General features: G+C 44.0%; 8 protein-coding genes across 8 annotated transcripts; 4 read left to right on the top strand and 4 right to left on the bottom strand.

The window, feature by feature from the left end:
• Positions 1–290: 290 nt before the first annotated feature.
• On the top strand, positions 291–3,524 carry V865_002309 (uncharacterized protein; the record flags this gene model as incomplete). The annotated part of the gene is made up of 5 exons (XM_066226111.1): positions 291–1,197; positions 1,320–1,660; positions 1,749–1,862; positions 1,921–2,647; positions 2,746–3,524. The coding sequence occupies 5 exons, from the start codon at positions 291–293 to the stop codon at positions 3,522–3,524; spliced, it is 2,868 nt and encodes a 955-aa protein (XP_066082208.1).
• A 329-nt stretch (positions 3,525–3,853) lies between these two features.
• Positions 3,854–4,597, bottom strand: V865_002308 (uncharacterized protein; the record flags this gene model as incomplete). Its single annotated transcript, XM_066226110.1, has 6 exons — positions 3,854–3,928; positions 3,999–4,080; positions 4,157–4,190; positions 4,281–4,338; positions 4,411–4,510; positions 4,575–4,597. 6 exons carry the CDS (start codon positions 4,595–4,597, stop codon positions 3,854–3,856), a joined length of 372 nt encoding a protein of 123 aa, XP_066082207.1.
• A 497-nt stretch (positions 4,598–5,094) lies between these two features.
• V865_002307 (uncharacterized protein) lies at positions 5,095–6,765 on the bottom strand (the record flags this gene model as incomplete). The annotated part of the gene is made up of 2 exons (XM_066226109.1): positions 5,095–6,547; positions 6,635–6,765. The coding sequence occupies 2 exons, from the start codon at positions 6,763–6,765 to the stop codon at positions 5,095–5,097; spliced, it is 1,584 nt and encodes a 527-aa protein (XP_066082206.1).
• Positions 6,766–7,338: 573 nt separating this feature from the next.
• V865_002306 (uncharacterized protein) lies at positions 7,339–10,102 on the top strand (the record flags this gene model as incomplete). Its single annotated transcript, XM_066226108.1, has 5 exons — positions 7,339–7,347; positions 7,407–8,886; positions 9,000–9,205; positions 9,367–9,725; positions 9,859–10,102. The coding sequence occupies 5 exons, from the start codon at positions 7,339–7,341 to the stop codon at positions 10,100–10,102; spliced, it is 2,298 nt and encodes a 765-aa protein (XP_066082205.1).
• A 451-nt stretch (positions 10,103–10,553) lies between these two features.
• V865_002305 (protein mgr2) lies at positions 10,554–11,448 on the top strand (the record flags this gene model as incomplete). Its single annotated transcript, XM_066226107.1, has 5 exons — positions 10,554–10,602; positions 10,795–10,818; positions 10,909–10,960; positions 11,112–11,205; positions 11,323–11,448. 5 exons carry the CDS (start codon positions 10,554–10,556, stop codon positions 11,446–11,448), a joined length of 345 nt encoding a protein of 114 aa, XP_066082204.1.
• A 401-nt stretch (positions 11,449–11,849) lies between these two features.
• On the bottom strand, positions 11,850–16,530 carry V865_002304 (uncharacterized protein; the record flags this gene model as incomplete). Its single annotated transcript, XM_066226106.1, has 16 exons — positions 11,850–12,343; positions 12,418–12,870; positions 12,940–13,131; positions 13,197–13,317; positions 13,378–13,633; positions 13,693–13,802; positions 13,862–13,957; positions 14,038–14,444; positions 14,508–14,673; positions 14,731–14,820; positions 14,947–15,273; positions 15,352–15,420; positions 15,487–15,654; positions 15,712–15,742; positions 15,813–16,073; positions 16,304–16,530. The coding sequence occupies 16 exons, from the start codon at positions 16,528–16,530 to the stop codon at positions 11,850–11,852; spliced, it is 3,468 nt and encodes a 1,155-aa protein (XP_066082203.1).
• A 598-nt stretch (positions 16,531–17,128) lies between these two features.
• V865_002303 (histone H4) lies at positions 17,129–17,589 on the bottom strand (the record flags this gene model as incomplete). The annotated part of the gene is made up of 3 exons (XM_066226105.1): positions 17,129–17,280; positions 17,344–17,420; positions 17,507–17,589. 3 exons carry the CDS (start codon positions 17,587–17,589, stop codon positions 17,129–17,131), a joined length of 312 nt encoding a protein of 103 aa, XP_066082202.1.
• Positions 17,590–18,399: 810 nt separating this feature from the next.
• V865_002302 (uncharacterized protein) lies at positions 18,400–20,072 on the top strand (the record flags this gene model as incomplete). The annotated part of the gene is made up of 3 exons (XM_066226104.1): positions 18,400–18,653; positions 18,723–19,616; positions 19,688–20,072. 3 exons carry the CDS (start codon positions 18,400–18,402, stop codon positions 20,070–20,072), a joined length of 1,533 nt encoding a protein of 510 aa, XP_066082201.1.
• Between the last annotated feature and the right edge of the window lie 162 nt (positions 20,073–20,234).

Genomic DNA, 20,234 nt, shown 5'->3' with positions numbered 1-20,234 from the left:
AACTTGCTTGTTGTCTTTGATATCTTGAACAGTACACAAACGATATTTTGATCAAGATAATCACTTTATCCTCTATCTACCTCCTAAATTTGGCGGTACACCACCACGCCATACCAAATCAAACCATACCGATACCATACCATACCGTATCAAACCTCTCAACCTGCCTCTCTGATTCACCTGATCACGACACAGCCGACCCAAACCCATCAAACCCATCAAACCCACCTCACTACGTACCGTTCCGGTCTTGACGTTCGAACCTTGGAAGGATCTACCTGTTGTTCAATATGTCAACATCCACGGCTACTCCATCATCATCAATCTCAACTCGTAATCACCCGCAACAACAAACACGATACCATCCTTATTCCCTTAACTCCAACCTACTCGCCTATCGCCGTACTGGTCCACCATCAATAGCTTCCACTGCGACCACCTCATATGCTCCTTCAATAGCTTCAACAACCACTGTCGTTCCGTCTTTGAACATTCAAAGACAAGATAATCTCAGGATCAAGGTCAACACTAGTGTCGCACCTAGCTCACATATCTGGGATGAATTCTACAAGGAACATGGTAGACCTCTGCCAATCAACGAAGGTGAAGATGGTATGCTGGCGGAGAATGCAACGGAGGAACAAGAATATACAATATCCCGTCAACCCCCTTCATCATCCGAACCGTTACCAGTACCACCTACATCACCGCCTCAATACAGTTTCAACGAAGACACAACGATATCAGAGTTATTATCGATGTTCGAATTACCCTCCGAAACTCAAAATCCAGTTAACGGCATCGATGGTACATCAAGCCACCCAGCTACGGCAGCCACGATGGTCATGGGTGACTACCCTGGTGCTGAATTCCTTAATTTACCTGACACAGCGTCTACTCTGGATGCTCAGTTCCCCAGTTTAGATGAGTTCGATTTCACCCACTTCAACTTTGGCATATCAAGCATCACCACCGCCCAATATGCTGAAAATGGTTCACAGAATGATCATTTAGAAGATGTTGCCACTCGACCTGTATTTACGGATAATGAAGGGGCGCAAGATATTCATGAAATTGGTTTGAATAGCTCAAACTCAATAATGGAGCTGTCACTTTCCAATGGAAATACGTCAATCGCTACAAATCACCCTTCATCAGTTCAATCGGGTGATAGTAGTGGTCAGCATACCAATATACGTAAGTACATCTCTTCTCATGCTGTACCGCTTGTACCATACGCGTACTGCACTTGAGCTGATTTTTGATTGACTGTACTTTTCCCCACCTCGACCAAACCTCATGTTTGTGTGTATTCCAAGAACCTTCTCACTTCTCCATCAAAAATCAAGCCACGACTTTGTCTGTATCTGTACCCCTTCAAACAGATAGTTCATCCACTACTGTCGGTCAGCTTTCACCTACGCCTAATGAAGAGAACAATAAGAACAAATCACTCTTAAACCTTTCGAATAAATGTACCCCTTCCATCGTCGATTCTTCCTGTCCCTCTTCTTCTTCCTCTTCGACGACTAATCACACGTACCCGCACCTGAAAAGAATGAGGATGAAAGCTTTGTCGACTGATAAAGATGTGATTCGATTCCAAAAAGAAGTATTGAATGTAGCGGCAAAGTTTTATACGGATTTAGCAGATGTTTTCGTAAGTCCCTTCGTACATTCATCCATGTATAGTACAAATAGAATGATGATTGGGCCCTGACTGACGATCGAACAATTGCCGCCCTTAGGAAAATACTCCGAGTGATATCATCAAACTTTGCATGTCACGTACGGGTGTTTTGGTTGAGGATGATACCATCTCGGACGTATTGGAAGATATCAAATCGTTATGTGGCAGATTGGTGAGTCGATTTGGATTAATGTATACTGCAAGAACCTATGATTGATGGTGGTTTGCAGACTGTCAAAGCATCGGATATTCGTGGTTATCCAGCTGATGAAGAGGATATCAACATGAGTGGCGAAGAGATTGAAGACGAAATACCGCCACCGACTGTACTCGTTCCTCCAATCGCCTATCTATCTGCACAGAGAGGTTCGATCAGTGAACCTATAGATTTGACAGCTTCCACCCCCAGGTCAGAAGGTGTGACACCCGCTGCTTTACCAAACATACCTCAACCTGTTCCACCCGTTGGAACCAGTCAGCATCCTTTGTCTCAGGTCACTCCGGCCAGGACCGACAAAGTTTCCACACCAAGATCCTCCCCTCCATGTCCTGGACCTCGGAGTAGACGTTTACATGATCCTTTCACCCCTGAATCACTCGGTGCAGGACCTTCAAGCGTGCTACCTACAGCCAACACCTCTCCTCTATGTCCCGGCTCAACACCATCTCTACCTTCCTATGCATACACACCAGCTGCGCACTCCCTACCTGCTCAAACGCCTCTAACAAGGATGTTATTGGATCTGCCTCCGTTACCCAATCCCACTAATAGGGTGATACATGGACCATGGAAGCCTTCTGAGGTGGAAAGACTGAGAACATTGGTGGCATTCTCGCAGGATGTGGAGGATAATGCTCCAATCGATCATACCGATTGGTCGTGGGTGGTAGATAATTTTGGAGGGACGAGGAATAGGCATCAGGTGTTGATCAAGGCTGTTGAGCTGGGTCTGAGGGGTGAGTATCCGATGCGTCTCTGGCATGACTATCTTCTACCATGGCGTGACTGTCTATGGTCAAGTCATATCTCGCTGATGTTGGTAATCTCCTTACAGAAACATCGACACACCACAGTCGACGGATCAAGCAGAAAGGATATCGAGATGCTATAGCAGCTATGGAGACAGAGTTGACAACCACGACCTCGATCTCGAAACCACTCCAGAGTCCTATACCACCTCTGCTACCTTCAGCTCAAATCACCTCTCATCCTCCAAGACCAGGTGCCACGCCCCGAAGGCATAGTGAGGTCGTCGATCAAACCATATCAGCCAAGATTGGTGGAGATGCAGGTAAATTGGTGAAGACCCCTTTGATGTTGGTCGAGAGAGGTAGAAGGGAAAGCGATACGAGTGTGTTACCTGAGCCGTTTGACACGGCCAAAACACCTTCAAGAGACTCATCACTCCCTCCGCCAGGTACGACAAGACCATTACCTCGAGCTTTGGACTTATCTTCTCCACCTGCGAACGAACGGGGAAGTAACTCATCAACTCCCTCTGCTCGTCCAAATACTTCGCCAATCTGCCTCGGTACTGGTCCTGGTTTCTCTCCATACACTCCTAGATCAAGGATAAACACCATGGCGTTCAAACCTTATGCTCATCCTTCGTCTGCTCCTCCCAAACCCACTGCACATAACCATGGGCATGGGAGAACATTGAGTGGATGGAGGTTAGTGAACATGGCTGGAAGCAATGATGGAAGAACCAGTGTGATTAGTCCGACTTTTGGTGGGTTCCCGTTAACGGGATATCAGCTTGCACCAGCGCCTGCTTTTGGGCATATGGAGATGAGAGTTGAAAGAGGTGAATCTGATCGGAAGGGAACGTGAGAGAGGATCATTGGGATATGGGAAGGGATTTACGATTATTATGAAGTGACGAATATTATACGATCCTGAACTGATATAAACGAAAGTCCATGATACGAAAACACGATGATGGTATGATGATGACTGTTTGACATGATTACGATGTTGTATAGATTAGATTCTCAAATTAAAGCTTTTTTGATTTGGTCTGTAACAGGATAGGATGGACTTTTGATATATTCAATGCTATTTAAATACATAACTTATACCTATCATGCATTATTGCTTATCCCATTGAATTCTATGTCAGTTGATGTGGTAACATATTAATGTCTAAAAAATGAATCAATTCATAAACCCAAGAAATCGTCGAATCGAGTTGAATCTAAAATTCCAGGTTTCTCGACTCTATCTAATTCTTTACCCTAGAAATATCGCACAAGATCGTTAGGAACGGAACTTTGTGATAGGGAGTGAGAGAAGAGCCAGACTCACATTATCATCCAGCTTGATGATGGTAGGTACGGATCTCACACCGTATTTTATCCTTGCAGGGTGGGTAGGGACGTTCTTCCACCTAGCCGAGGGATGATTCAAGTTTTAAGTACTGTTTTTTTTTTTTTTTTCAATACCTGGACGATAGATGGACTTACCCAGAATAAGGTCCAATATAAGTTATAACACCATCTACTCAAAGGATATCAATCATCATCATCATCAACGATATTCCTCCATCGTCCTGTCTATCTATCATAATATAAAGTATGAGCTACGTACTAGGTTTTGAGTTTCCTGTGAAAGCACTTTTCACAATTCCCTCTACATCCCTACAATGCTAATCACGCAAAGTTGTACTTTAGCTTACAGCACATATCAAGAATGACCCAGATGAGAAAGAAAGACCCACAGGACACCACATCCTGCCTCCTTCTACGTCCGAATAGAATATAAGATATATTGGGGTTTTACCATCTTTCGATTTGAGGTAAGAGTCGGAAGGTGGATATCTGTTTGATACGAAGATAGTTAGTAGCTTTAGTGAAGCGCAATTAGTGGGAAGACGTCACTTACTGTCCCGATATAGTCAATGGCATTATGTCCAGGTGGTCAGAGTATTCCTGAGCTACGCTAGATGTATAATATGATAAGTTGACCGTACTGCATGAGAAATCGAGAGTCAGTCAGAGATATGTTGTTGTTGTATTCGAGTATTCCATTAAAATTCGGTCAGATCCGCAAATCCGTTATCGATAACGCCATCGATTCTGTTGTTCTGCGCTTCCCCTACGTTATCATGAGTATCAAACTATGGTATTGGGCCAAACCGTGAGCATGCAACCTTGGTGGTATGCTTTCTATCTCACAATTCATGTTTCATATAAGATACGATAAAATAAGATACCATTCCTATATAAGTGTATCAAGCTACAAAATGATTTCAAAAATAAAAATAGTAGCAAAATACTGGGTGGTCGTTCTGATATAATGTATGTAACAACGTATGAACAAGATGGATTGTATTTTGTATATATGAACATGATGAGATATAACTTCTTCCTTCTATCTCGAGTCGAGAGCGATCTTTCACAATCTACAATCTCAATATACCTCTAGCTTTCTTGCCTCTTCCACCAAGATCACCCTCATCTACATCCCTCCTCTTCACTCCCTTATTGGTCGAACCTCCAATCCCACCACCAAATAGTAATCCTCTCCTACTAGGTAATTCGTCTTGCAACTCTGCCTGACCATGATTATCCGCATCCGCATGTTCTTCAGTGCGAATATCCCTCATCATCATGTCACCTTCATCATCACTATATATCCCTTCCCTTTCATCTTGAACTTTACCTTTCGGTCCAACCGACAAGCTAAGATTGGAATTCCCAAACCTCGTACTTCTCGTAGGTGTCGATACAGGTGAACTAGGAGGTGATCTTGACGGTGTCCTCTCTCTATCTCTCTGATTTCTCATCTTCGACGAAGAAGGGAGTGAGGATGGTCCAGTAGGCCATAAAAGCTTGGGTTTAGGTAAAGGATTTGGTTCGAATTCTTCATCTTCAGGATCCAACTCTGATCTGGGGAAAACCGTATTACTTGGATACAAGGGATTGGCGAACACTTTCTTTGATCCTCTAAACACATATGTGACAGTAGGTAAATCCTCATCTACTATCGGTCCTTTCGTTTTGGGTATTCGTGTAGATGGTTCACCAGGTTTTATAAGGAATGGATTCGATTCGTAATCTAACATTTCCATCTCCTTTTTACGTCGGACGTTCTCCTGACGAGTGATACCTTTTGCTTTTGATGATGATGATGAAGCGATTCGAGGCGCATGTCTGGTTGGTGGAGGTGATAGGAGACCGGTCGGTGAGATACTTTGAGCCAGTGTTGGATGAGTCTTACTTGAAGGTATGGGTGAGGCTAATCTTGGGGATCTGCGAGAAGCCAAGGACGGTTGACCTTCTGTATCGGAATTGAATCCCTCTTCATCACCACCTGGACCGTATGGTCGATGGATCGTTATCTGTCCAGGAGAAGGTATAGGTATAGGTGCACCCAACCCTAATCCAGATCCAGAGACTAAGAATGGATTTTCTTCTTGATTGACAAAACTTCCTTTTTCTTTTTCCTTCTCCACACCACCTATCTGATCTACTTTCCCATGTACATGTATTCCTGATTTATGTCCTCCTCCCATCCCTACGCCTTTACCCGTATTGAGCAATCCCATCTGCTGAGCGAACGTCAACCCAGGTCTACGACGGATCTTCTCTGGTCGACTGCAGGATGACGAAGCGTTGGTCTGGTTGGAAAGGAAGAAAGTGGTATGTCCCGATGGAGATGGTATGACACCCTCGTCTTCTTCATGCTCTTCTTCGAGGATGACGGAAGGTGAAAGACGTCGTTTGGTACGTTGAGTCTGAGGAGTGGGAAGTTGAGTGGTGGAAGGAGGAAGGGGTTTACGAGGTCGAGCCGATCTTCGGACTGTCTCTGGAGTGGGGAGATGACTTGATGATTGAGATGGAGGAGTCGGTAGTCTATCATATGTCATCTCGTCAGCTTGTCTCCTTGTGCAAAACCCAGAAAAGGGAAGATGTGAAAGAGAGGTTGTGCACACTACGTACGATGAAGATATTATGTCAACACCTCTACCTCTTCTTTTCCTCTCCACCGTCTTGGGTCCATCTTGATTTTGATATTTGTATGAATCGGTCCAGCCGGATTGAAGTTGTGAGCCCTTCAAGGGAGATTGCATTGTCGATTGACGGCTATCGATGATCGAGGAAAGGTTGAATGATCGGAATGAAGATCTTTCTGTTGACTTCCCTATGCTATGTACCTATGAGAAAGAGGTAAGCTCCATCTAGAAGCTCACAGTACAGGATCAATGGTCGATGGTCGATGGACACAACAAGCTGAGATGGATGATGGGGTTGAAATGAGAGGATGGACAAAAGGAAGAATAAGAAGAAGAGGAATCATGAAACGCGTAATGGCTGGGTCACATCGTTCAACTTGCTGTAATGTTCTCACCAGTACTGTCTCATTTTCTCAGTCCGATCATCTGTCAACTGCCAGCCACTTCAAGGTTCAGCTGTAATTACGTAATGAAAGTATCAGTACGGTTGCGGTCAGTAAGTTAAATGTAGCAACAGGAAGAGCGGATATCACCGCATCCAAGGTCAACCCCGGCTGTACTTGTCCTACGAGTGATTCAGATGAATGCATTGACCACTTCTTACTCGTCCTCTTTCATTCAACACTTCAAAAAGGTCAAGTGTCCAAGTACTCCACTAGCGTCTTGGGAAACAACCTCGATGCTTCTCCGATGACGCAGGTAAGCTCAGCTATCATACGTTTCACCCCAAGAGCTCATCAGAACCATTTGATCATTAGGAAACCGAAGATACATCCAGGCAGCCTCCATCTCCCTCACATCACCAACTCCCTCCTTCCCCTTCTCCCAACGGTGATATTTCGCTAGAAGCTTCACTTTCCAATGCTTCTTTAGGTTCCTCTTCCAGTGATGCTGGACCAAGTCGCTCTCCTCGATTATCCAACGGGCGACGCACTCCTCCGGCACCATTAGAGCTAAGTCGAGAAGACGACATCGACCTAGAAGTCGAAGGGGATATAGGCGTATCGCTCACATCACCAACAAGGACCTCATCACCTTCCAACGACTACTTCTCTGTGTCACCTTCCGCGCGTCGGTCAAGCTCACGACTGGATCATGTACTTACACGGTCTCCTTCGCCTTCACCATCTTCAACACGCGCACGGCAGAGATCATTCACACCCAATGGTCATCTAGAAGTATCACCGACGAAGGTACCCCTGCCATCACCTACATCTCTGTCACCTCCCCTGTCTGCTCCTCCATCACGTCGGTCTTTCTCTCTGAGGTCAATCTCCAGTAGATCACCTAGTCCGCCTCCTCAGCCATTCGCCTTGAAACCCCCTTTACCGAACGTCACTTCAGTTATACTTTCTTCGGAACAGCAGGATGAAGTTGAAGTTGATGATTCAGCACCTTTCGAATCTATCCCTCTAACTTCTACGCCGCCTCTTACGCCTACTGCACCACCACCAATCTCTCCAACGTACGTCAGTCCAGAGAGGAAAGGAAGACAATCATGGGGAGGATTCGGAATGACCAAAGAAGGGCAGCGGTACGCTATAGGCGAAACTCCAGATCATACCAGATCGCAGACCGAACAGATCCGCCGCACCTCCGCAACTAGCTCAATACACTCTACTCATGCTAACACTCCCTCAGTCAATGGAAATGGAAATGGAAATGGTATCGAAGCCACATCACCACCTCCGAATGGAGAATCCAGTGCCTCTACACCTAGATTACATGCTCCTCCCGCACATCCATTCCCTTTCCCCATACCGTCCGAACCATACTCAGAGGACCAGAGGAGAATATCAACCTCACAGCCACAGCAGCAGAACCATACTTCTGGGCAAGGTGGGTCGGGTGTGGAAAGCCACGAACATGGTATAGGAGTGAAAGAGACGATATCGACATTTGAAAAAGTCAGATCCCATACTCGACCTGCATATCTTCCTCCAAAAGATAAACATGAGGATGAAGTTCATCTACACCAATGGGAGGAAATCATGACACAGTCGAGAGAACATGAAAAGCAAGTTAGAAAATTGAAGGAACAAAGGAAATTGGAGAGGGAAAAGAAATTATCGATTGTTATACCTAAATGGGAAGCTTTGTTACATGATAGAGAATTTAGTGTACAGAAAGTACAGAATGATCCAGGGTTGAGGAATATGTGGTTCGAGGGTGTTCCTACGCATTTGAGAGGGTTGGCTTGGACTAAAGCTATCGGGAATCCTCTGGCAGTGTCGAAAGGTGAGTAAGCAGTATGCATTAGAGATTTTGTCTCAATACACTTTCGGATGGACTATGTTTCTCCGTCATCATCTCGGAATATATATTTCAATGCTCATCTTATCTCCCCTCAGATGCTTACCGCACATACGTCACTCGATCGGAAAAGGCCCAGAAATCAGGTAGATTCCCACAAGATGTATTAGACCAGATGGAAAAAGATATGGATAACACTCTACCTACTTTGAGGTTATATCATCGTGGTAGTCCGCTTAGAGATGACCTCAAGGAAATAATGTGCGCTTGGGTGGTTTATCGTTCGGACGACGGTTTGGGATATGTGAGTGAGGTCTTCTCGCCGGCTGGTCTTATCAAGTTGTCCGACCTCCTTCTATATCCATCATGCCCCAACAGATATATTCGCTTAAGTCTGATTATTGATATTCCTCATTAATATGGATGTCTCTCGTCATCACCGTGCTAATACCATTGTCGATATAGGCACCATACATCTCACATCTCTCAGCAATGTTCCTCCTCGTCTCCCCACCTGCCGAAGCTTTCATATCCCTGATCAATCTCCTCTGTCGACCGTGCCTCAGGTCATTCTATACCCAGACCGACGATGAGATTGACGCCTATTACCGAGTTCTCGAAAACCTCCAAGCAGATGCTTATCCCAAGATATATGCAAATCTCAAGCATCTGGGTTTGAGAGTCCCTGAAAGTTGGTTTAGGGGTATGCTGGTGGAGCAGGTGGATTTCGAGTGTGCTTGTAGGTTGTGGGATCAGATTATGTTAGATGGGGATGGGTTTATATTTAGGACTGCTTTGGCGATATTTGGATTTCTTGAGCCTAGGTGAGAATCTGTCCGCATAAGTTCATCTCACGATACGTCACTTGCCTCCTAATACGACATACGGCTTCACTCTAAACATCCACGCTTGATTCATGATGAGGAAAGCTATGCTGATATCGGGTCCACCTATCAGATTATATTACCCAGACCACGACGAGATCCTATCCGTCCTCGAAGGTCGTAACCCCGCGACTCTAGCTATCCAAGCGCGTGAGCGGGAAAGAGCGAAACTTCGAGGAGAAACATTTGACGATCTGATTGATGGGAGATTATCGGTGTTTGGACTGAACGAACATACTTTGTTTGAGTGGTTGGGTGATGATGGATGGAGGGAAAAGGCTTTTGAGAGATTGGTACTGAGGGAGATGCCTGATTAACGTAGTACTGTCCACACTGGATGTCGGTCGAGAGTGGGGATATAGATTAGTATTAGTTTGGGACATTGGGTCTGGGCGAGTGCTGCATATCACTGCGTTCCCGTTACATGCATATCATGCATTCATCTACAGTGGCCTGATATATTTCGTCAATCAATCATTGCAGTGAGGGTATGATCATTATGAGTGGTTGAGTGATCTTCCTCCACTTTCCCACGATCGCCGATTCTGGGATGCTCCTTCGAAAAGTCGGTAAAGTGAGAGTTACTCTTTTGCCATCTGGAACTATATTCCTCACCTATAAACTAACGCTTTTAGAATATTGTCAAAGTCGACTACGTTTAGGTGTCAATAAGAGACCATCAACTGGATTCGCCTCCCTTTATCGTCAGAACCAAAGAAATTACTCCAACTTACCAAAGTAGAATCAAAGGTATAAAAGAGAGCCAAGATGCCTCCTCCACCTCAAACTACCGCTGGGGGATCAACCTTCGACAAGAGTAAGTCGGGCCTTCGGAGCAGTCAAACAGATTCATAATCAGGGGAAGAGTGCTTGGATGTAGCTCTTGCTGGCGTGAAAAGATACATAAAAAAGGGATTGTCGACGGAAAGAGGAAAGAAGGTTGCGGATTCTCGCAGATTCAAGTGTGAATGAAGCTAACACTCTCTTTCTCTTTGTTGTATATTTATAGTGAAGATGGGAGCTTTAATGGGAAGTGAGTGATCCAATCTCGGAATTCTGTTCCATTCATCTCTTCAATCGATGATATAAAGTACTCATATCGTGATGTTGTGATGTCTCATAGGTTGTGTTGGTCTGACGATCGGTTTCATATTCGGTTCATTCTCCGTCATGAGGTAAGTATACATACACGAATTAGGATTCTATCTTTTCACCACAGCCCGATCCCTTCCTCTTAACATTCTCTTCCTCAAATTGACCCATGTACCATGTCCATCGATGGACAAGATCATACTGACGATGATTTAACTCGTATTTCACCCGCAGAGCCGGTCCAGGTCCTAGAGGATTAGTAGCCACCTTGTCTCAATACATGTTATCTTCAGCAGCTACGTTCGGGTTCTTTATGTCTATCGGATCGGTAAGTACCTATCACCTTACTTTTACATCTACATTACATATCAATCTCATGAGACGAGAGTGAAAATGAGACCAACGAACGCTAAATTTGATTTTCGAACCTACGTTATAATCTTAGGTGATCCGAACGGAATCTCAATATGCCTATGCCCTCCCTCCCAACCCTACAAACGGAAAGATATCACATCCTTTGATGATGGCTTGGAAGAAATCGGAGGAAAAATGTAGAATGGAGAGCTTATAAAGAGGACGATGGTGATGTAAATTCAGAAGCGAAGTCGAGTAAATACTGCAGTGCGGTATGTGAAACACAAGGGAGGACACGTTGGAGATGTACCTCAGTGTGATCTCAAACAAATTATATAATGAAATATTCATACATCTATGATATGATATGCGAAACAGATAAATGACCATTCATTCTATTTCTTCGTTCCGAGTAGGTTCATTGTGCATCTGCTGTCGGATGTTAGGGTATTGAAATTTGTAGGACCACGATCGTGCATCCAATTCAATGCCACGAGGTGAAATGTGTATGTTATATGCATTGCTACATCTGAGTTTATCGTCTACTTATCTAACCTTCTTGCCCCTTGCAATTTTACTTTCTTGTAACGATCTATATATCTCTTTCCTTCCTACAACTTACAACTTCGCAGCATTCACTTTGATAGGTTCAACAGGAACCGCCGCTTTACTAGGTATCAAACCAGCTTTGAACTCTAGTATATCTTTGATATAAACGTTACTTTCTCTCACACCTTCTTCTTGTCCCTCGACTTGTTTGTCTTCAGATCCTTTTAGATTATCTACAACTCCCTTCAAAGTTTTCTTAGCTTCATCATCTACGTTCGATGCATTATCAATCACACCAATAGCGAATTGCTTGACGACCTCCAAAGTAGGGTTGGTAGCCAACAACTGAGCGATGGAAGATTGATCAACGGTAATTCCAGCTTTCATGAAATTCTCTATCAATGGTCCTGCAGATGAGGCATCGAATTTGATTCCTTTATATTGTGATTTCAAGTGGACCGATAATTTACTTCGATCAGTGGAATTCGTAGAGATGTGTTTGGAGTATAATGATAGGGTGTCGGATTTGGTAATGGTCTTCAAAGCTTCCACATCTTTTTCACCTATTTATAAAATCCAGGTAAGGTCAATCAGGTGATACACCACTTTTGCTATAGCAAGAGGAGAGTGTACTCACGCTTGTTGAACTCATAATACCTATCTTTCACCCTTCCCCAAAACCTCTTCGATTCCTCACTTAGATTCTTCGGTTTCTCCTCCTTCTTCTGTATCAAACTCAATTTATGTTTCTCAAATTCCTCTTCCGTCATCTTATCAATCGACTCTTTAAGGAAATTATCAAGGAAATATTCAATTTTGTTTTCCACTAGTTCAGTAGGTTTTTCAGATTGAACTATGATCGAATATCCCATTGATCCAGCTGATGCAGATGCGTGAGAAAATACGATATAACCCAATTGCTGTTTGGTCCTCAAGTAATCGAATGCTGGTTCAGAAGCGATTTGACTGAAGAGGGATAAAGTGTTTCGTAATTTGACGTCGGTAGGTTCACCTACATGCAGGTGATAGACTACTGCGCTGTTCACTTCTGCTTTGTTGGGTAGATCAAGGGACCAGATGTGTTCAGATGCTGTGTCGAGTACAGGATATCAGCTGATTAAACTCCATTTGCACCGCACAGGTAATGGCTTTTACTGACAAGGCGGAGTCAACAACGATCGAGGCGCTTTGATCTCAGAAGGGCTCAATGGTCTAGGTGAGAGCACCCTCTCCACCATACTTTGGATCTCCTTTGCACCTTCAGGCGAGGTGTTACCGTGAACGAGCGTTTCGATGAATAGTCGAGATAATACTTCTTTACCGAACGCTTCGACGTCGGCAGAGGTGACATCTGAGCTCAACAATCATCAGCTGACTTTTTATTTATTCCAACCAGCTAATCGAGCGAAGACTCACGTTCGAGCTCCTTCAGCCTCTCTTCCTGAGTCCAAGCAGTTTCCCTCGTCACATACGCATCCCAAAACAAGGCAATTCCATATGGGTCCGCTAAAGCAAAGTTCTTCCACTCTAGACGGGTCTGCCAATTTCACCGTATCAGCTAGCGCATTCATCTAAGGAGTAGTAGCTTAATACTCACCGCCTCAACGATCTCCCTGAATCTACCTTCATCAACCTTGAACTCCTTGAACTTCTTCAACATCGTTTCAGTCAACACTGCCAGCTTGTCCGAGAACCCTCCAGCGGAAATACCTATCCACTGATGTTCGTTCCATAGACTGAAAGAAAGTTCCGCCAGATCTGCATCGTACACGTCTTCCGTTATCGAGTCAGAGAAGAGATCGCAGAAGAGTCGGGAGAGGACAGCGCTTCGAGGAGTGGTTTGGAGGATTGGTCTGTATAGTAGATGATTACATCAGTAAGGTTTATATGTTTAAGGGGCATCTGAACTCACGAATGAAGCAAGATATCCAAGTTAGCACGAGGTTGCCAGAATCGATCATCTCGCTTATACCATAATCTAGATGTAGGTGTATCTTTGAGAAGTACAGGTCGGTTGGCAGGCTACAAACATTGAGATCAGATACCATCTTGGCGGCGTGAACAAGCTGAGATAAACTGACCTCGGCCACATCGTATTTTTCCACATCCAACTTTTCAGGTATGAAAAGGTTCGGACCAGGCAATTGTAATTCACCTAACACCTTTCCTGACATTGCCTATTCAACTCTGTCTATCAGCTTGTCGTCTTTTGAGCAGAATTCAAGCGGTTAAGCTGATGCAATCCGACCACACGTACCTCTTTTAGGAATTCCTCATCATACCTGACTCTCTTGTACTCCGTTCCATATATAGCCTCCTTCTGATCGAAATCACCATTATTCTCCAAAACGTCCTTTGGTAATTCCTTGCACGTTATACCGATCGTCGATCTTCGAGGATCCAAAAGTTGCAAAGCAGCTTCCAGCTCATCTTGCTTGTATTCCTCTACAAGCCATTTGGCCGAAACGATTTTCTCTCTTGGAACAGGAGATTGCATGAATCCAGATAAGCTGGCACAGTAAGATGAGGTTTTACCTCGTTCAGCAAATTTGAATGATATATCGGCGATAGCTTTGATCTCGTTGAATGCTTTCTCTGATGGTGGTTTGGATCGAAGGAGGGAAATGTATTTGAATATTACCAAAGCAACGTCTTTGTGATGTGCTATATGACAAGATCTGGATTGTTAGTTGCGACGGCTCAGTATCTGTTATCCACGTAACTCACCTAAACCCTCCGGTGTGAGGTCTACAGTGATCTTGAACAAAGAGAACCCAGCTGCATCATGGTGATTCCCTGCGCTCAGTGAATTGACCCACCCCTTCTTCTTCAAGTAGGATAATATCGATCCTCTACCTTCGTGTCCCAGAAAATGAGCGAGGAAATGGGTTGGCTAGTTTTAGGTCAGCTTAGACTACAGATCAAGCGGAGTTCACGCCAGCTGACTCACCCTTGATCTGTAGAGATGGTCCATATCAGGGAAAGGGAAGACGATCTCTAACCCTCGCATATCTCTTACAGGTTTAGCGAATGTGAATTGCTAGATGATCATTAAGCATTAGCATCCATTTACTTGAAGGTACGATACATCCGCAAAAGGACACGCGAATCAAATAGAGGATGGTGGGCCTCTTCCTATCATATAATGGGAGGGAATGTCACTCACTCCAACCTGTTCCTCCCCATAAGGACTCTCCTCAAAAGTCAACCTCACCCCGTCCTTTCCGGTGGGCGGTTTCCCTTCTGTCCTAATGGGTACATTCTGGAATTTCTCTTTCACCCATTTCTCCAAGACTTCTATAGGTTCTTTACCGACCACAGCCAATTTCATCCTTCTTGCACAATACTCCTTCTCCCACCATTCTATCAACTGTCTTCGGGGATCTCTGCCTGATTCTTTGGGTTTTGACCAAAGTGTCTCGTAGTTCCCCGTACCGAATTTGGAATATGGATGACCTGGTCGGGAAAGGGATTTCTCAAGTTGGAAGAATCTCTGAATTCCCACATCACGTCACATGCCAATCAGCTTTGCTAAGGCCAAAGAGGGCTTGTTGGAGGTAGGCTGACTTACCCAAATGTCATTCTGTATGTTCTTTTTATGTTCCGAATCAACAGCCTTGATCTCCCTCTCGGTACAGTCCTGTATGTGATCGTATTCATTCAGTCAGCTGTATATCCGCCAAGACCAGTGGATCGATCAGCTCACCTCATTGAAAAGGGGTTCTATGAAAAACCCAGAGAACATATCCAAAGCACCTTCCAGCGCATCAGGCGAGACGTCAAAGAAGTAGTTCGTAGATGTCATAGCTGTCCATGCGTTTGAGTGACCATTATGGGCAGTGAGATACTGCTGATATGCGTTTTCAGATGGGTACTGTACAAAGAGGATTTGTGAGCTTTCTCTTCCCTATCGAAATGAAACTTAGCTTACACTTTTTGTACCCATGAAGAGGAGATGTTCACTATTGCAGGAGAAACATTAAATAAGCCCTTGCATCCTTGATACCAATTCTCTGGCGGAATATGACTCACCAGAAATGTGCACATCCAGGTAAATCATCGGGATCACTAAAATGCCCTACACCGACATCCATCGACGCCGCAGCCTTGTCTGCCTTTTTGTCCGATACCACTATCACTTCTAGACCATTATCCAGCGTGAAATACTTGTGCGGACGATCTTCAGTTGGAGGGAGGATCAGGTCGACTGGACCGGTCGCTTTGGGTATAGGTGGACAAGGGGGGAAAGGGGATTGGGACATTATAGGTTGAAGGGGGAGGTTGGTCTTGGGACTAGGGGAGTTGTAGTATTTGGAGAAAAGGAAGGTTAGTACCATGAATATGAACGAGAATATATAGATCATTATGTCAAATTTTCGATTAAGGAGTATAAGATTATGGAAGTGACAGCCGTTTTATGGGGATGAGAAAAAGACAGTACATCTACTCCATCCATCATCATCCGAATGAAAGGACGTCATTCAACTGAGTGTAAAACAGAATAAAATGGATGACAGACTCACTCGGTAGGTGCGACAGTAGCGTATTTCCTTCTATTCAAGCTTGACTGTAAGGGTAGAGTCTTCTTGTATAGCTGTGCTTGAGTTGATATTGACGAAGGGAGATTGGATGATGATCTTCTTAAACTATTAACGTTGACTAATCGTCTGGTCGATGTGGTGGTTGTGGAAGAGATAGATCGAGGTAAAGATGATGATATACCTCTACCTAATCTCAGGAGAGGTGACATATGTATATATTTGAGTCGATCAAATGACAGGTCGACTTTTGTTTACAGGTTGAATCAATGAGGAATAGAGCAAGAATGAGGATCAGAAGACACAAGGTCAGAGGAGAAGGAAAGGGAATGGAATCGAACAAGTTGAGATTAACCGATCGCTAGTCACTCGAACAATTGTTTCCGCCGGTTTCACCTGACTAGCTTATTGTTTGAAACGACTATGCAAAAGCTTATTGTTCTGCTATATAATAGCATGAATGCATGCGCGCTCGAGGAGTGAGAGCCAGGTGCATAGACAGCATAGATGATTTATCATCATGCGTGACTGTTATTGCTGACAGTATGAGTGATGCATGTCGGACTCAAGGACCTTTCGACGACATGTCAAAATAGTTCTCAAGTACACCTCGCCAGATGACTATCTACCACTGTCCCTGCGACTCGTTGCCTGTTTGCCTTTCATACATCCATGCAGCCAGCTCACAACATATGATTTGTGTTGTATGAAAATGCATCGCTTATTCAGCGGGATATATGAAATAAAACTAGCGAAAACGAAAGTATATAAAAAAGGCTACAACTAATCTTAATTAAAGAGTTGGTTTGATTAAGCACCGAAACCATAGAGGGTTCTACCCTGTCTCTTGAGAGCGTATACGACATCGAGGGAAGTGACAGTCTTTCTCTTGGCGTGTTCAGTGTAAGTGACTGAGTCTCGGATAACGTTTTCAAGGAAGATCTTAAGAACACCTCGGGTCTCTGTGTGAACAACAAATGATTAGCTTCTGCTTCTCTCGCCACTCGAACGAGGAATGAGCTCACCCTCGTAGATCAATCCTGAGATTCGCTTGACACCACCTCTTCGAGCGAGACGTCTGATAGCGGGTTTGGTGATACCTCTGTGATAGCAAAAGACGAAAAGGAAAGACAGGCAGTCAGCAAGGTTGTTAAATTTATATGTAAGAGAAGAGAAGTAGATACATACTGGATGTTATCTCTCAAAACCTTTCTGTGTCTCTTGGCACCACCTTTACCTAAACCTTTACCACCTTTTCCTCGACCGGACATTGTTATTGAGTGTGTATTTGGGGGTTGTTAAGAGGAAGAGTTTGTAAGTGATTGACTTTGAAGTCGTTTGTTGTATTTGTGTGTGTTGAGTGGATGAAGAGAAGGTGGGAATGACAGGTGGACAAGAAGGGGTTTATATATGTATTTCATGGTGAGATGGGGATAAACAAGCCCTCGTAGATCACAGAGAGGGCAGTGAGATCAGCTGTCGGTGTTTCGGCGATATAAGGGATAAATCACGTGATTCAGTGGGTTATCACTGTTATCGGGATTATCTTGATTCTGATGCTCATGCTCATAAACAAAATCACATCGATCACCATCACAGTGACACTTCTCTAGCCCGCATGACCCTTACTTAGGACTGAGAGGGTTATTATTGCATGACGAGACATCATACCTGCGTCATAGGCAGTAGGAGATTCGATATGTCGAATGCACGACTGTTCCTTCTTGATAGGGTGAACCATTAATAGCCAAGTAGAAACACGCGACCGTACGAAACTAATGTTCTTGTAACGCGTGTTAGATTTGCGTCAAGCCCTATGATTGCATCTTGCACCGTAGGGAATTGCAACATTCCAACGGTGGCTTGCTTGTTGTGATCAAAGCCATGTAGATCGACAGCTGTATACAAGTACACCTGATCCACTTGAGGGGATCACCGCCCTAGGACGTTGGCGTGATGAGCTCGACAGTGGGGTAATGATCAAAGCGTTAATTTCCGTCGAATGTATGATGTGATCTTGTCTTTACATCTGTTATTTTTTCACTCTTTCATCTGATACAAGTAAGATGTAACCACCATCGATGTCTAATCCACGTCCAGCACTCCGCTCACAAAGTCAGCCATCGGACAGACTACAGAAAAGAACATCCACCGCATCTGCATCGACCACCTCAACTTCCACCCCAGCAGTCATACCTCCTAATCTAGTTAGAAGTCGTTCAACAGTCCACTTACCACTCTATCGTCGAGTGTTATTCCCTCACGATGATCCGACATCTGAGATACCGCAGATCGTAAGAGGTAAAGGTGATGAAGTGGAGTTGATAAATGAGAGGTCGGTGTACTCTACATCAAGTTCATTCACATCAATCTAGCTGACCTCGTCTATCCTATTTTATCATAGACTATACCATCTCCTGGCCTTAGCATTAAGAGGCTATGTCCTCCAGTGGTACACCCGATTCTCCACCGACCGTTCATTCCCTCCTTCGATCCACCATCAAATCATTTACCCAATCTTACATCCCATCTTATCTGACCTATATACCGACGAAGGAAAAGATAGATTATGTGAATTACTCTTGGTGGATCTACCTGTAATACTCAACCTACATATCAAAACGTATCATCAAGCTAAATCTGCTCAGAGGTATCTTCCCATTGGATTATATGACAAGGATAAGGGTGGAATAGCAGAAGGGTATCATAATCGATTACCTCTCTTATCTATCTCTAAACGAGAAGATACTCAGGAATATGGTATATCATCCATATACTTATCATCACTTTCAACATCACTTATCAACCTGTACGTTACACCCGAAGGAAAACAAATACCAGTTGTAGAGAGATTGATGATCCGAGAGATACTTGCAAAATCAATATTGGGTAGTATAGTTAAGAGGTTATGTGAAGGTTGGTTCTGGTACCAGATTGTATTGAAATTACTTGGTGAACCGACGAGTGAAGATGGTACAACAAATGAAAACCAGAAACTAGAAGGATGTAAAGAGAAAGAAGGTAAATCAATTGATCAAATCATTTTACATTATATCAACACATTGATCAATATCTGTATCAAGCTATGGAACATATCCATAAACATCATCGCTCTATACTCGGCTGCACCTAAAGGAAAAGGAAGTTACCAAAGATGTTATGAACCGACTTTATTACTTATTCGTGAGATAGTAGGTGTAAATGGTTATGAGGGATTGGAAAGGCAGAGGTGGTCGAAGAGATTGGTTTGGGGTGGGGTGGAATTGGTAGTCGGGCTGTTTGGAGGGATTTTGGATAGGTGAGTTGAAATATCAGATTACTCGCCATGTCAGTTAAAATACTAATGAGAATGAACGATTCATCATCTAGACTCCTCCCTCACCTACTGAAAACCTATATCCTCAATCCTCATACCTCCCTCAAACTAATCGACATAATTGAAAAACTACTCTTTCCCGATGGCTATCCCGGTCCATCACCTATCGATCCCACTCCTCAGGAAGCTCTGGATCTCCGTCTGAGGGCAGAACGAAGGATCGACCAGCTCATACCGTCTTACATCCAAAAGATCTTCTTCGATACGTCTAGAGGGACTAAGGTGATCTTAGATCCGATTGAAGATAGGAGTTGTAATGCCCACCTGGTAGGAATGGTTCTGGATGGGCTGGTAGGGACGTTGATACCTGATTTGGTGATTCTAGAACAAGAACAGAAACGAGTGGATGGAGTGGATCATCTCGAGGGATCAGAGTAGAAGTTGTTCGAATGATTAACGTATACTGTCCTGCTCGTATAGATGTAATTGCATAGGTATAAGTTGTATTGATCTAAATATATGTACATACTGTCCTTAATGTTGATCATCCGTACATAGCATTGTAAGATTGTAAGCCATGTCATCTTGAATACACCTAAG

The sequence above is a fragment of the Kwoniella europaea genome, chromosome 1 (assembly GCF_036810445.1).
Source record: "Kwoniella europaea PYCC6329 chromosome 1, complete sequence".
In the NCBI taxonomy this organism is placed as follows: domain Eukaryota; kingdom Fungi; phylum Basidiomycota; class Tremellomycetes; order Tremellales; family Cryptococcaceae; genus Kwoniella; species Kwoniella europaea.
This window is presented reverse-complemented; position numbering and strand designations above follow the sequence as displayed.